General features: G+C 37.7%; 1 protein-coding gene across 1 annotated transcript in view; it reads left to right on the forward strand.

The window, feature by feature from the left end:
- urb1 (URB1 ribosome biogenesis homolog) overlaps nucleotides 1–14,605 on the forward strand; it is a 54,001-nt gene that overhangs the window by 34,130 nt on the left and 5,266 nt on the right. The window contains exons 29-39 of the mRNA XM_079388144.1: nucleotides 4,714–4,824; nucleotides 4,913–4,976; nucleotides 5,068–5,236; nucleotides 5,483–5,591; nucleotides 5,747–5,907; nucleotides 6,864–6,975; nucleotides 7,068–7,174; nucleotides 7,388–7,531; nucleotides 8,152–8,261; nucleotides 8,370–8,567; nucleotides 10,309–10,550. Coding sequence (XP_079244270.1) covers nucleotides 4,714–4,824; nucleotides 4,913–4,976; nucleotides 5,068–5,236; nucleotides 5,483–5,591; nucleotides 5,747–5,907; nucleotides 6,864–6,975; nucleotides 7,068–7,174; nucleotides 7,388–7,531; nucleotides 8,152–8,261; nucleotides 8,370–8,567; nucleotides 10,309–10,550 — 1,527 coding nt within the window. The remainder of the gene's footprint in view (nucleotides 1–4,713; nucleotides 4,825–4,912; nucleotides 4,977–5,067; nucleotides 5,237–5,482; nucleotides 5,592–5,746; nucleotides 5,908–6,863; nucleotides 6,976–7,067; nucleotides 7,175–7,387; nucleotides 7,532–8,151; nucleotides 8,262–8,369; nucleotides 8,568–10,308; nucleotides 10,551–14,605) is intronic.

Here is a 14,605-nt window from a genome sequence, read left to right on the forward strand (position 1 = left end):
CCCACTTCTGATAGTTTTACTGAGATTTCTAATCCCGTGCGAATTGGCCATTAATATTGGTAAATTATTTGTGGTAAAATTACATTACCCCATCTACCCCTGTAAAACTAATCCCATCCGAATAGGGCTTATGATGATATATTTTCTGTATGTGGTTTGTATGCAGCTCATGGCATTTTTATAACAATAAAGGATGTATATGACCGTAAGCAGTGTGGCGTTATTAAACATACAAAGAGTGCTTGTCTGCTTATTATAGAATCAAAATCAACTATATAACAATCGGAAGTTATTACAAGCACTCGATGATGTTTTAATGTGGGTTTTAAGCAAATGCATTAATTTAATGTACATAAATTTTGAAATGTAGCTTGATGCTACTTCTGTTTGTATTTTAAGATGTTTTCTTGTAAGCATTATAGATAGTTTGTGTTTCTGGCATAGAACCAAACTTTATCTTAATTTAATGCTGTATATTGAGCAGCAGATGATGTTAAATCCATATACAAGACACATATCTGAGGAAAAATGCATTGTTGTTCAGCGCCACCTAGCGAGCAGGCGTGAATTAGCAGAAGGCGATCAATCGTTTCGTGCTCGGTGTGAAAGCTATGTTTATCGGGGATTCGCCTCACTTTTTCGCACTCAGTGTGAAATGGCCTTTACAGAGGCAAATAGACACGGGAAGTTCTCGTAATACCAAGTTTCAAGCATTGTCCAAATAAGTACAAGCTAGACAGGGAAAGATTAAAGAAAATATATATAATTATATATTATTATGATTATTATTATTATGTATTTATTTTTAAAGATGAAGTTAGATAGTGATGAAAGAGGTGAGTTTTCAGCTGTCGCTTGAAAATTGTCAGAGAATCAGCTTTCCGGATAGAGGTTGGAAGATCATTGCACCAGCCTGGAACGGTAAACAAAAATGTTCTGGAAAGTGATTTTGTGCCTCTCTATGATGGCACCACAAGGCGTCGCTCACTAGTGGGTCTCAGACTTCTGGTGGGAATGTAGATTCGTAAAAATGAGTGGAAGTAGGCGGGTGCTGAGCCTGTGGCTGTTCTATATGCAAGCATCATTGACTTGATGCGAGCTGCAACCGGGAGCCAGTGCAGGGAGATGAAGAGAGGTGTAACATGACCTCTTTTGAGTTCGTCAAAGACCGGTCGTGCTGCTGCATTCTAAATAATTTGTAAAGGTTTGATTGTGCATGATGGAAGTCCAGCTATAAGAGCATTGCAGTAGTCCAGTCTAGAAATGACAAGGGCCTGGACAAGAAGTTGTGCAGCATGCTCCTAGAGGAAGGGCCTGATCTTTTTGATGTTGTGCAATGCAGACCTGCAAGATTGAGCAGTTTTTGCAATGTGGTCTTTGAAAGTCAGCTGGTCATCAAAGGTTACACCCAGATTTTTGACCGAACTTGATGGGGTTATTATTGATGAACCTAGCTGGATGGTGAAGTCATGCTATAGAGTCGGAGTGGCAGGGAAGACAAGAAGCTCAGTCTTTGCCAGGTTGAGCTGTAGGTGATGTTCTTTCATCCATGCCGAGATGTCCACCAGGCAGCCTAAGATCCATGCAGCTACCGTTGGATCATCTGGTTGAAATGTGAGAGAGAGCTGTGTGTCATCAGCATAGCAATGGTAGGAGAATCCATGTGCCTGCATGATGGATGTAGTGTATGTGGAGAAAAGGAGAGGTCCAAGAACCGATCCCTGGGGAACCCCAGTGACCAGTTGATGTGCTTTGGATACCTCCCCTCCCCAGGCCACCCTGAAAGACCTACCAGTGAGATAGGATTTAAACCAGCGAAGTGGAATCCCAGTGATGCCCAGTGATGAAAGGGTGGACAGGAGTATCTGATGATTCACAGTGTCAAAAGAGGCAGATAGATCCAGCAAAATAAGGACAAATGATTTGGAGTCAGCTTTTGCAATCCGCAAGGCTTCAGTGACTGACAGTAGCGCAGTCTCAGTTGAATGGCCACTCCTGAAACCTGACTGGTTAGCATCCAGATGGTTGTTCAGAATCAGAATCAGAATGAGCTTTATTGGCCAAGTATGTTTACACATACGAGGAATTTGTTATAGTGACAGAAGCTCCACAGTGCAACAGACAGAGAGCAACAGGACAGAACACAGATATTAAAAGAATAATATACAAATAGGCAATGTACAAAACAGCAATAACACAATATATAATATAGACAATTATGTGTGTACAGGTCTGATATGTGCAAATTTGAAATGAAAAAAAATAAATAAAAAATAATTAAGTGTGGTGAATAAATAATGTGTAATAGAGTTGTGTGTTCCGCGTTTATCATCAAGTGTTCATGAGATGGATTGCCTGAGGGAAGAAACTGTTTCTGTGTCTGGTCGTTCTGGTGCTCAGAGCTCTGTAGTGTCGACCAGCAGTTCAAAGAGGAAGTGTGCTGGATGTGAGGGGTCCAGAGTGATTTTACCAGCCCTTTTGCTCACTCTGGATAAGTACAGTTCTTGGAGAGTGGGGGGAGGGTTGTACCAATGATTCGCTCAGCAGTCCGAGAAATTGTGGTGCCCAGGAATCTGAATGACTCCACTGCAGTCACAGTGCTGTTCATGATGGTGAGTGGGGGGGAGTGCAGGGGGGTTTCTCCTGAAGTCCACGATCATCTCCACTGTTTTGAGCGTGTTAAGCTCCAGGTTGTTGAGACTGCACCAGATAGCCAGCTCCTTAACCTCCTGTCTATAAGCAGACTTGTCACCGTCCTGAATGAGGCCGATCAGTGTGGTTTCGTCTGCAAACTTCAGGAGCTTGACAGAGGGGTCTTTAGCTGTGTAGTCATTCATGTAGAGGAAGAAGAGCAGTGGGGAGAGAACGCAGCCCTGAGGAGCTCCAGTGCTGATGGTGCGGGTGTTGGATGTGAATTTACCAAGCTTTACTAACTGCTGCCTGTCTGTCAGGAAGCTGTTGATCCACTAACAGACGGCGGTTGGGACAGAGAGCGGTGTCAGTTTATTCTGAAGGGTGTCCGTGATGATGGTGTTAAAAGCGGAGCTGAAATCCACAAACAGGATCCTCACATCAGCCCCTGGTCTGTCCAGATGCTGCAGGATGAAGTGCAGTCCCATGTTGACTGCATTATCCACAGACCTGTTTGCTCTGTAGGCAAACTGCAGGGGGTCCAGTAAGTGTCCAGTGATGTCCTTCAGATAAGCCAAAACCAGTTCTGTGAGAGAATTAATGATACCTGGTAAAAAACAACTCGTTCAAGTGTTTTTGCTATGAATGGAAGGAGAGAGACAGGTCCGTAGCTATCTATAAGTGAAGTGTTTAATGTAGGTTTTTTGAGCAGTGGGGTTACCTGAGCCTGCTTGAACGCAGTGGGGGAAAGTGCCTGTGATGGGAGATTTGTTGATGATGTGTGCGAGTGCTAGTAAGAGTGTAGGAGAGATTGCTTGGAGAAGGTGTGAGGGAATAGGGTCTAGTGGGCATGTTGTAGGATGGCTGGAGAGAAGTTTGGATACTTGAGGGGACAGAAGGAGAAGAGGGGAGGGTTATTTTATACCCTATTTGTGCAGCAGCAATATGTCTTAAATACTCGCATCTTTGTATTGGCATATGTATTGGCAGTAGCAAGTTTCTGTTCTTGCTATATATATACACTGCCGCTCAAAAGTTTGGGACCAGTAAGATTTGTCATGTTTTTTAAAAATGTTTCTTCTGCTCATCAAAGCTGTATCTATTTGATCAAATATACAGAAAAAAAAAATTATTTTGTGAAATATAATTGCAATTTAAAATAACAGTTTTCTATTTTAATATACTTTAAAATATAATTTATTTCTGTGATCAAATCTGAATTTTCAGCATCATTACTCCAGTCTTCAGTGTCACATGATCCTTCAGAAATCATTCTAATATCCTGATTTATAATCAGTGTTGGAAACAGTTGTGCTGCTTCATATTTTTTTTGGGACCTGTGATATTTTTTTTAGGATTCTCTGATTAATAAAAAGTTAAAAAGAACAGCATTTATTTAAAAAAGACATTTTGTGTTACAATATACAATACTATTCAAAAGTTTAGGGTCAGTACTTTTTTTCTTTCTTTTTTTTTAACAAAATCAACACTTTTATTCAGGAAGGATGTGTTATAAATGAATATGAATAAAAAAAAGTCATAGTAAAGATTTCTATTTGAACAAATGCTGCTCTTTTTAACTTTGTATTCATCAAAGAAAAAAGTATCACGTTCCAAAAAAAAAGCAGCACAACAGTTTCAACACTCATAATACATAATATTAGAATGATTTCTGAAGGATCATGTGACACTGAAGACTGGAGTAATGATGCTGAAAATGCAGCGCTGCGTCACAGAAATAAATTCTGTTTTACAGTATATTAAAATAGGAAAACAATATTAGAAATGGCAATAAGATATCAAAATATTACTGTTATTTTCTGTATTTTTGTTCGAATAAATACAGCCTTGATGAGCAGAATCAATGTTTTTCCATTAAAAAACATTAAAAATCTTACTGATCCCAAACTTTGAGTGGCAGTGTATATAATTGTGTATGTATATTTATATACATATATTTTTTTCTTCAACGAGCTATCATTTTCATATCATTGCTTTATACCTATTACTATACTTGGGATTACGTATTCAAATAACCCTGAATGATAGCTGGTTTAAATGTACTTTTTTCCCCCTCCCCAGAGTCGTTGGTGTCTCTCCTGCTTATTCTGGTGAAGAAATGTCCTGAAGTTTGTAACATTAATCACTTCCTTGTGCTTCTCGGTGCATATGGAGCTTCGCTGAGCACAACAGGTAGACGTGACCATTAGACATGGTTCATTTGATTTGGATTTTAGATGAAGTCAGTTATGTGATTAGTAAAATCTTTTGATTTTCACAGATCAGAAGATTTTACTCCTGCTCCAGGAATATGAGAAGAACAACCTTAGTCTTACAGAGTTTCAGTATGTTTTCAGCATATTTCACCTCACATGATTTCCACTAACAGAAAATGGTTGTTTACTGCAAACGTTATTTGTGTCTATTTGTTGTCAGGTATGTGCTCTGGGGCCCTGCCGCGGTAGAGCACCATAAAGCCCGGAAGAGCCTGGGACATTCACTGTGGCAGAAGCCCAGCTCAGAGCAGCTGTTGTCGCTGCTCACTGCAGACAGGATGTTAAACACGGTCACACACTTCCCACAGCAGCGATACATCATCCTTCAGGTAGTAACAGGCTGTTAGACTAAATAACACACAGTATTTCATAGTATTATAATATATCTGCCTATTACTATTTACTCACCCCCAGGCCACCCGTTTATAAAAAAAGAAATCATGCAGGTTTAGAATGATATGAGGGAGAATAACTGATTTTCATTTTGTGCTGTTCCTTTTACTGTTAATGTAAAAATAAACTGAATTGTACACTTTTAAATGCTGCATGAACAGTATCTTTCTCTCTTTCTACAGGCGAGTAAAAACTTGTTTGACACACAGGAAGGCAAACATTCTCTAGATTTGTCATCTCTGTATGATCCCTGCTTCCTCCTGCCTTTGTTCAGCTTCATCCTTCGGCCAGGTAACCGGACGAGACATGCCCATAATGCAATTGGACATCATTTGAGTTTAAACTTTACATTTACTTCATCCTTTGCCTGCGAGCCTGCTTCTTGAAGGTCGCACGTTACATTTAGTTTTGTTAACCTATGCTGTCATCGGTCTCCCTCTATTCAGAGTGTGCGGTAGACTGTCAGAAGTTTGTTTCCAGTCATGCTTTGGGCGTCACAGTGGCGGCCCTGAGCAGCTATGACCCTAAAGTGAGGGCCGCGGCGTACCAAGTACTGGGATCCTTTTATCAACACCTCGAGGGCGCTCGCTTCAGAGAGAAGAGACTGGTAGAGAACTTTCACTGTCTACCATTGTGAAATAACTTTACTTTTTGCTGTTCAATTCAAACTTTGCTATTCAATGTTGTAATAAATAATAGAAATTATTACACTACCATACAAAAGTCAGTAAGACCTTTAAATTAACGCTTTTATTTAATCAGGATGCATTAAATTGATCAAAAGTTTAAATAAATGCTGTTCTTTTAAACTTGCTATTTATCAGAGAATCCTGAAAAACATTGATTGTAATAAGAAAAGAATATTGATGATATTAAGAAAAGTTTACAAAGTATGGAAGCCTGTTTCCGCCACTGAATAAACAAAAAAAAAGAAGGTAATTGCCACTTTTTTTTCTTGCAATTCTAACTTTTTTTTCTTGCAATTCTAACTTTTTTTTTACAGAATTGCTAGATATAAACTCACAATTGCAAGTTAAAGTCCAATTTTTTTTGGGGGGGGGGGGGGCTGATAAGTTTTCAGAAGTTATCACAGTTTATCATCTCAGTTTATATCTCACAATTCTGACTTTATAGCTCGCAAATATCTCACATTTCTGTGAAAAAAGTCTGAATTGTGAGAGAAAAAGTCACAATGACCTTTTTTATTTTTTATTCAGTGGCGGAAACGGGCTTCCATACTCGCCAAATGAGCATATTTTCATGATTTCTGAAGGATCATGTGACATTGAAGACTGGAGTAAAATGCTGAAAATTCAGCTTTGCATCACAGGAAGAAATTACATTTTACAATATATTTAAATAGAAAAGGTTATTTTAAATTCAGAATATTACTGCATCACATCACATTGTTAGTTACAATATTATTTACTGTATTTTTGATCTAATAAAGGCAGGCTTAGTGATCAAAGACTTTCAAAAACGTAAAAATATGACTCAATTTTTTAATATTATAAAATAATAAAGTACAATGTAATATAATATATGTTTATATCTAACATCCAGCTACTGTACTTGCTTGACACGGTGAAGAACGGGATCCCAAAGCAAAATCTGTGGATGCCAAATGTGCACGTGTCCTACATAACCAAAGTTGCTCAGCAAATCTTGAGACCTGGTGAGTGAGTTCATAGAGCCATACATACTCACTTGACATTTTAATATAAAAGTTTGCCAAAACCAAAAGTTCATCTTTTTTTTCCACTGCAGAGGAACATATGTACTTGGTGGTAAACAAATTTATTTTGGGAACCCAGTTTCTGGACCTCAAGAGACTTCCTGACTTCTTCAAACTCTTCTATAGTTTTGATCTGGAGGTAATGAAAGCTCAGATATAAAAGATGACTATGCTACTATTAGACACAAATATTTGGTTGTATAGTAACATCACAGTTAGAAAATGTGCTAATATAGTATACAGTATATGTTCAAAAATTGACTATAATGTAACTACTAAGAAGTGTCTGCAACCAACTGATGTTTTGCTTGCTTAAAGTCTCAAAAATGATAGGTTTTGTTTCTCTGTCCAGCACAAACTGGAGCGCGAGTGGGTGTTGAGCGTGTTGGAGGAAGGGGTCCAGGACAAGCACTGCTATGAGATCTGTGAGAAGCAAGGCATCTATCAGACCCTGCTGGGTTTCGCGAGCACACCGCTCTGTGATCAGGCTTCTCAGGTACGCTTGGAGCATTTGACCCAAAATAGTTAATGGTTTGTTAATGGAGAGAATTGGAACTTAAAATAAAGTTTGACCTAATAATTTTATATCAACTTTTTTCTTGACTATTTGAAAACCCTTATCCTTTGTATTGTAATATATGTTTAAATGTTTAATATCCTACATTTTATTTCCAGATTCAAGTTTGATTTTTAGTCCAGATAGATAAATAAATAAAGAGACATTTTAAAATCTTTACTGAATTTTAAATACAATGAGCTCTAAAAATGTAAAAATAATTGACATAATTTTTCCTTGATTAGTGAAGAATTCTTTTAGTTTTTTTGTTATAATATCTGGAAAGTATAACCTTTACAGGTCGAAATAGGTTGCACCTGAGAATGAGCTCTACAAATCCTCAATATTTTAGTTTTAAAATATTTAATATCCTAAACTTTATTTTTTTTTATTTTTTCCCAGACACAATTAAAACCCTAAAATTCCAAATTCTTTTAAAGATTCCCTAAAGAAAGTACAGTATGAATTTGCTAATTGTCACAGATAGTATTATACTTGTATTAGGGGTTAATATGGCTTGAAATCCATAGAAAACTGAATTTTCTGCTCTGCTGTTCTAGATTCAGATTGTGAATGTTCTGCGGCAGACCGCTCATGTTAACAAAGCAGCTTACAACCTCATGAAAGAACACGGAGTCTTAACATGGATATTACAGCTAGTAGACAAGAGGTGAGGGGTGGATTTTGCTAAACAGGACACCTTACCTTAATTTAAGCACTGGCGTGTGCCATACTTCATTGGGCCCCTGCAGCAACTGATTGTATTTGTTTCCTGTAGGTTTTTTGACAGCAAGTTGTTGAGTTCAGTCATTGAGCTGCTTCATGCTCTGTGGTTCACTAATTTGGGTAATAAAGAAAGTAAACCAGAAGCAAACAGCACTGCATCAGAGCGGCCACAGACTTCAGGCAAATGTCTTCCTCTGCCAGCCATCAATGAGTTTCTGTGCACGCTGCTCAGCATCATCAGACACCTGGGGTAAGACCATGAAAGATCAAACATCTGCCATTACAGGCTCGTTCTAGATAAAGGTGGGCTTCCTGTGAGGATAAATTAGCGGTAGATTAAACTTAATTAAAAAATGCATTATTTGACCACTCTTTTTTATTTTTTTATTTTTTTTCCAAGAGGCCAACTAATAATATTATAATAGGTTTATGGGTTTGTCTGTGCCAAAAACATTCACATATGTGACCCTGGACCACAAAACCTGTCATAAATGTCAATTTGTTTCGAAATTGAGATTTATGCATCATCTGAAAGCTGAATAAATATGCTTTCCATCGATGCATGGTTTGTTAGGAGAGGACAATATTTGGCCGAGATGCAACTATTTGAAAATCTAGAATCTTGAGGGTTTAATGAAGTTCTTAGCAATGCATATTACTAATCAAAAATTACGTTTTAATATATTTATGGTAGGAAATTTACAAAATAGCTTCATGGAACATTTTTGGCATACAAGAAAAATGGGTAACACTTTAGGGAACACTTATTCACTATTAACTACGACTTTTCTCTCAATAAATTCCTAATTTTCTGCTTATTAATAGTTGGTAAGATAGTTGTTAAGTTTAGGTATTGGATAGGATTAGGGATGTAGAGTAAGGTATTAATATGTGCTTAATTACTACTAATAAATGGCTAATATTCTAGTAATATGTATGCTAGTAAGCAACTAGTTAAGAGACCCTAAAATAAAGTGTTACTAGAAAATGGATAATTTTGACCCATACAATGTATTTTTGGCTATTGCTACAATATACCCCAGCGACTTCAGACTGGTTTTGTGCTCCAGGGTCACATACTAGTTTTTCACAACCATTTTCCACTTTCTCTTTGAACCTTAGAACACAGGTTAGATGTGAAATATTACCTTGAAGTACCTGACATTTTAAGTGAAAATGTCAGTAATTTAGCGACACGTTCATGTTCACGGTTCTATGGTTAACCGTTCAGTCTTTTTTTTAGTGAGTGTTTAGTTTGATTTTAATATGAAGATTGTAAGCTCAAGTTTGTTTTGAGTCATTGTGCAACCCCTTTTGTTTATTTCAATGTTACATTTGATTTAATTAATTACTAAATGCTCATTCACACCAAGGACGATAACTATAAAGGTAATGATAAAAAATATAGTTAAAAAAATCATTCACACCACAGACGTAAAAAGTCTACACCACAACTATAACGATAAAGGCACAGAGAAACAATCAATTAGGAATCACTTTCGGAACGATTTTTTCCAGCTGATGAACGATAAAAACATTGACATGCAATCAGAATCCATCCTGCTATAAGGAGCTTGAGAATTTAAAGTGGCAGACGAATAAATAGACAATATCGTTCGCTGGTGTGGACGTTAATATCAGTATCTTTTTAGTTGTCTTTTATAGTTATCGTTCTTGGTGTGAACGGGGCTTAACTCATGTCATAAATCCTCTTCAACATCATCTTTTGCAAAGCCTAAATTACATTATGATAGATTCATAAAACAATCAATGCTGAAATGTGGGATGTTAGACGGGACTTGTAGAGCAGTAGGTGCTACACACAGTGAGGAACAGTGCAAGAGGGTCGAAAATGGTCATCACGAGCTGAAGTATGACTCTTTTTGATCCAAAAACCTTTAGCCAGTTAGCAACCAGATGCAATAACTATTCATCAAATGCAAAAATCTAGTTTTTAATTCAGTGTTTGCCTTTCTTCTGTTCCTGATAAGGCGTGGTGTGAACGCACTTCAGATGAAGGCATTCCTGCACACACTGTCCTCTGTACTGTTGCATTGTGGGACAGCTCTGAATGCTCACAAGGAGGCAGGCTGGCTGACACTGCACCCACAGAAGCCTACGTGCTCTGACGTCCTCAGCCTCCTGCAGCGCTGGGCAGCACTGGCCCACGACGCCTCACTGCTGTCTGCTCTGCAGACTCTCATCAACAAACACAGAGTCAAAGAGCTGATGGGTAAGATTCTACTCAAACTGATATTCCAGCTTCAGTACAGCTTAAAGGCATAGTTTACCAATAACATCCTGTCATGATTTATTCAGTCACGTCATTCTAGACTTTATTTCCTGACAGATATTCAAGTGTCCATGTTTTGTACGTGTGTGGCATAATGTTGATTTCCTCAAAAATTTATTTTAATTTTCTTTGAAAAAGGTTGCAATGAAGCTCTTACAATGAAAGTGAATGGGATAACATTTTAAATATTTAGATGCTCAATAGTATAAACACAAATATAAATTTGTCGATGTGGCAGTTGCATAAATGCTAACATGATGGTAAAAACAATGATTTAAAAGCCAAATAGATCAGAGCTGTTATTCTCATCAGCACTGATGCAGAAACCGTGCAACAACGATCCAGATAGAAGACGTTTCAATCCACAAATCACCCACATTTACCATAGTTTTACTGTAGTAACATTAACGGTAACAATGGTACGGTGGCAGAAAAGTAGGATATTCATATTGATTATTATTATATTAATATACTAAGTCTGTTAAAGGAGTAATGGAATATAATTACATTTTGTTAATTATTCTATTTGATGTCTTTAGGCTACTGTTTTTCAATGCAAACACCATAGAAACCATACAGTTAGGCTACTTTTTTACCATGGTAATGAGGTGCTGTACTTTTGGTTATGTATAAAAGATGAGTCTGTTACAGTTTTCTCAATGGTACTGTCAAATGTGCATCTGCATCCCAACTCAAGCTCCTGCTACTCTGAACTCAAGCTCCTGTTAATGTGCATTTCTAAGAGACAAAACTTAATATTACATGTTCAGTTACCAAATCAGGTGCTGGTGCCACTGATCTCGAATGTTAGTCTGGAGCACTGCATATAAATTATACTGTAAAATGTTACTGTAATTTGAAATTTTGTCTGTGTAATTGTAAATGAAATGTATAGCTTTAGTAAACCATTTTTTCTTTTAGTTTTAGTATAACATTATTATACCATGCATAATTTTACCTTTTTTTGTTTAAAGAAGAAATATCTGTATAGTAGATATTTGAGGCTCAATGCTATAGAAAAGCAATAAAAGTTCAGGAAGAGTGTTTTCAGCCTTTTTTATATAAAAATATGGCATGCAGCTTCAAAAAATGGCATAAATCTGTTAAAAAATAATTGTTATTAATAATTGCAATTACAATCTCAAGGGAATAATCGACAATTATGATTTTTGTTGTAATCGTGCAGCCATAATATATATATGTATACAGTTGTGGTCAGAATTATTGGAACCCTTGGTAAATATGATCAAAGAAGACTGTGAAAATTAACCTGCTTTGTTAATCCTTTTGATCTTTTATTTAAAAAAAATCACAAAAAGCTAACCTTTCATTGGATAATAAGAATTTAAAATGGGGGGAAATATCATTATGAAATAAATGTTTTTCTCAAACACACGTTGGACACAATTATTGGCACCTTTTTATTCAATACTTTTTGAAACCTCCATTTGTCAGTTTAACAGCTCTAAATCTTCTCCTATAATGCCTGATGAGGTTAGAGAACACCTGACAAGAGATCAGAGACCATTCCTTCATCCAGAATCTCTCCAGATGCTTTAGATTCACAGCTCCATGACGGTGCTTCTTCTCTTCAGTTCACCTCACTCATTTTCTACAGGGTTCAGGTCAGAGGACTGGAATGGCCAGCAGAAGCTTGGTTTTGTGCTCAGTGACCCATTTTTGTGTTGTTTTTGAGGTTTGTGTTTGGATTATTGTACGGTTGGAAGATCCAAACATGGCCCATTATAAGATTTCTAATAGAATCAGTCACTTATTGATTTTTTTTATCTGTTGGTATTTGATCGAATCCATGATGCCATGTGTCTGAACAAGATGTCCAGGACCTCCAGCAGAAATATAGGCCCACAACATCACAAATACAGCAGTATATTTCATTGTACACATGGGGTACTTTTTATCCCTGTGTTCACCAAACCCATCTTGAGTGTTTGCTGCTAAAAAGCTCATTTTTTAGTTTCATCTGACCATAGAAGCCAGTCCCATTTGAAGTGCCAGTCCTGTCTGATAACTGAATATGCTGGAGTTTGTTTTTGGATGAGCTAGGAGAATTTTTCTTGAAATCCTCCCAAACAACATGTGGTGATGTAGGGGCTGTTTGACAATTTTTTTTTAAGATTTTCTGACCCCGAGACTCAACTATTTTCTGCAATTCTCCAGCTGTGATCCTTGAAGAGTCTTTAACCACTCAAACTCTCCTTCTCACCGTGCATTAGGACGATATAGACACATGTCCTCTTCCAGGCAGTTTCATTATATTTTCTGTTGATTGGAAATTCTTAATTATTGCCCTGATGGTGGAAATGGGGATTTTCACTGCTCTAGCTCTTTTCTTAAAGGCACTTCACTAATTTGTGAAGCTCAATTATCTTTTGCTGCACATCAGAAATATATTCTTTGTTTTTTCTCATTGTGATGGATGATTAAGGGAATTTGGGCTTTGTTTTCCCTCCTATTTATATTTCTGTGAAACAGGAAGCCATGGCTGGATAATTTCATGTTCATATTCACCCTAGAGTGCTCAAAATTGTGAGTATGAATGGGAATATACTTCAGAGATATTTTACTCTTAAGAATTTCTAGGGGTGCCAATAATTGTGTCCAACGTGTGTTTGAGAAAAACATTTATTTCATAATGATATTTCCCCCCATTTTAAATTCTTATTATCCAATGAAAGGTTAGCTTTTTGTGAATTTTTTAAATAAAAGATCAAAAGGATTAACAAAGCAGGTTAATTTTCACAGTCTTCTTTGATCATATTTACCAAGGGTTCCAATAATTCTGACCACAACTGTATATATACAGGTCCTTCTCAAAAAATTTGCATATTGTGATAAAGTTCATTATTTTCTGTAATGTACTGATACACATTAGACTTTCATATATTTTAGATTCATTACACACAACTGAAGTAGTTCAAGCCTTTTATTGTTTTAATATTGATGATTTTGGCATACAGCTCATGAAAACCCAAAATTCCTATCTCAAAAAATTAGCATATCATGAAAAGGTTCTCTAAACGAGCTATTAACCTAATCATCTGAATCAACTAATTAACTCTAAACACCTGCAAAAGATTCCTGAGGCTTTTAAAAACTCCCAGCCTGGTTCATTACTCAAAACCGCAATCATGGGTAAGACTGCCGACCTGACTGCTGTCCAGAAGGCCATCATTGACACCCTCAAGCAAGAGGGTAAGACACAGAAAGAAATTTCTGAACGAATAGGCTGTTCCCAGAGTGCTGTATCAAGGCACCTCAGTGGGAAGTCTGTGGGAAGGAAAAAGTGTGGCAGAAAACGCAGCACAACGAGAAGAGGTGACCGGACCCTGAGGAAGATTGTGGAGAAGGACCGATTCCAGACCTTGGGGGACCTGCGGAAGCAGTGGACTGAGACTGGAGTAGAAACATCCAGAGCCACCGTGTACAGGCGTGTGCAGGAAATGGGCTACAGGTGCCGCATTCCCCAGGTCAAGCCACTTTTGAACCAGAAACAGCGGCAGAAGCGCCTGACCTGGGCTACAGAGAAGCAGCACTGGACTGTTGCTCAGTGGTCCAAAGTACTTTTTTCGGATGAAAGCAAATTTTGCATGTCATTCGGAAATCAAGGTGCCAGAGTCTGGAGGAAGACTGGGGAGAGGGAAATGCCAAAATGCCTGAAGTCCAGTGTCAAGTACCCACAGTCAGTGATGCTGGTGTTGGTCCACTGTGTTTTATCAAGGGCAGGGTCAATGCAGCTAGCTATCAGGAGATTTTGGAGCACTTCATGCTTCCATCTGCTGAAAAGCTTTATGGAGATGAAGATTTCATTTTTCAGCACGACCTGGCACCTGCTCACAGTGCCAAAACCACTGGTAAATGGTTTACTGACCATGGTATTACTGTGCTCAATTGGCCTGCCAACTCTCCTGACCTGAACCCCATAGAGAATCTGTGGGATATTGTGAAGAGAAAGTTGAGAGACGCAAGACCCAACA

The sequence above is a fragment of the Barbus barbus genome (assembly GCF_936440315.1).
Source record: "Barbus barbus genome assembly, chromosome: 31".
Classification (NCBI taxonomy): domain Eukaryota; kingdom Metazoa; phylum Chordata; class Actinopteri; order Cypriniformes; family Cyprinidae; genus Barbus; species Barbus barbus.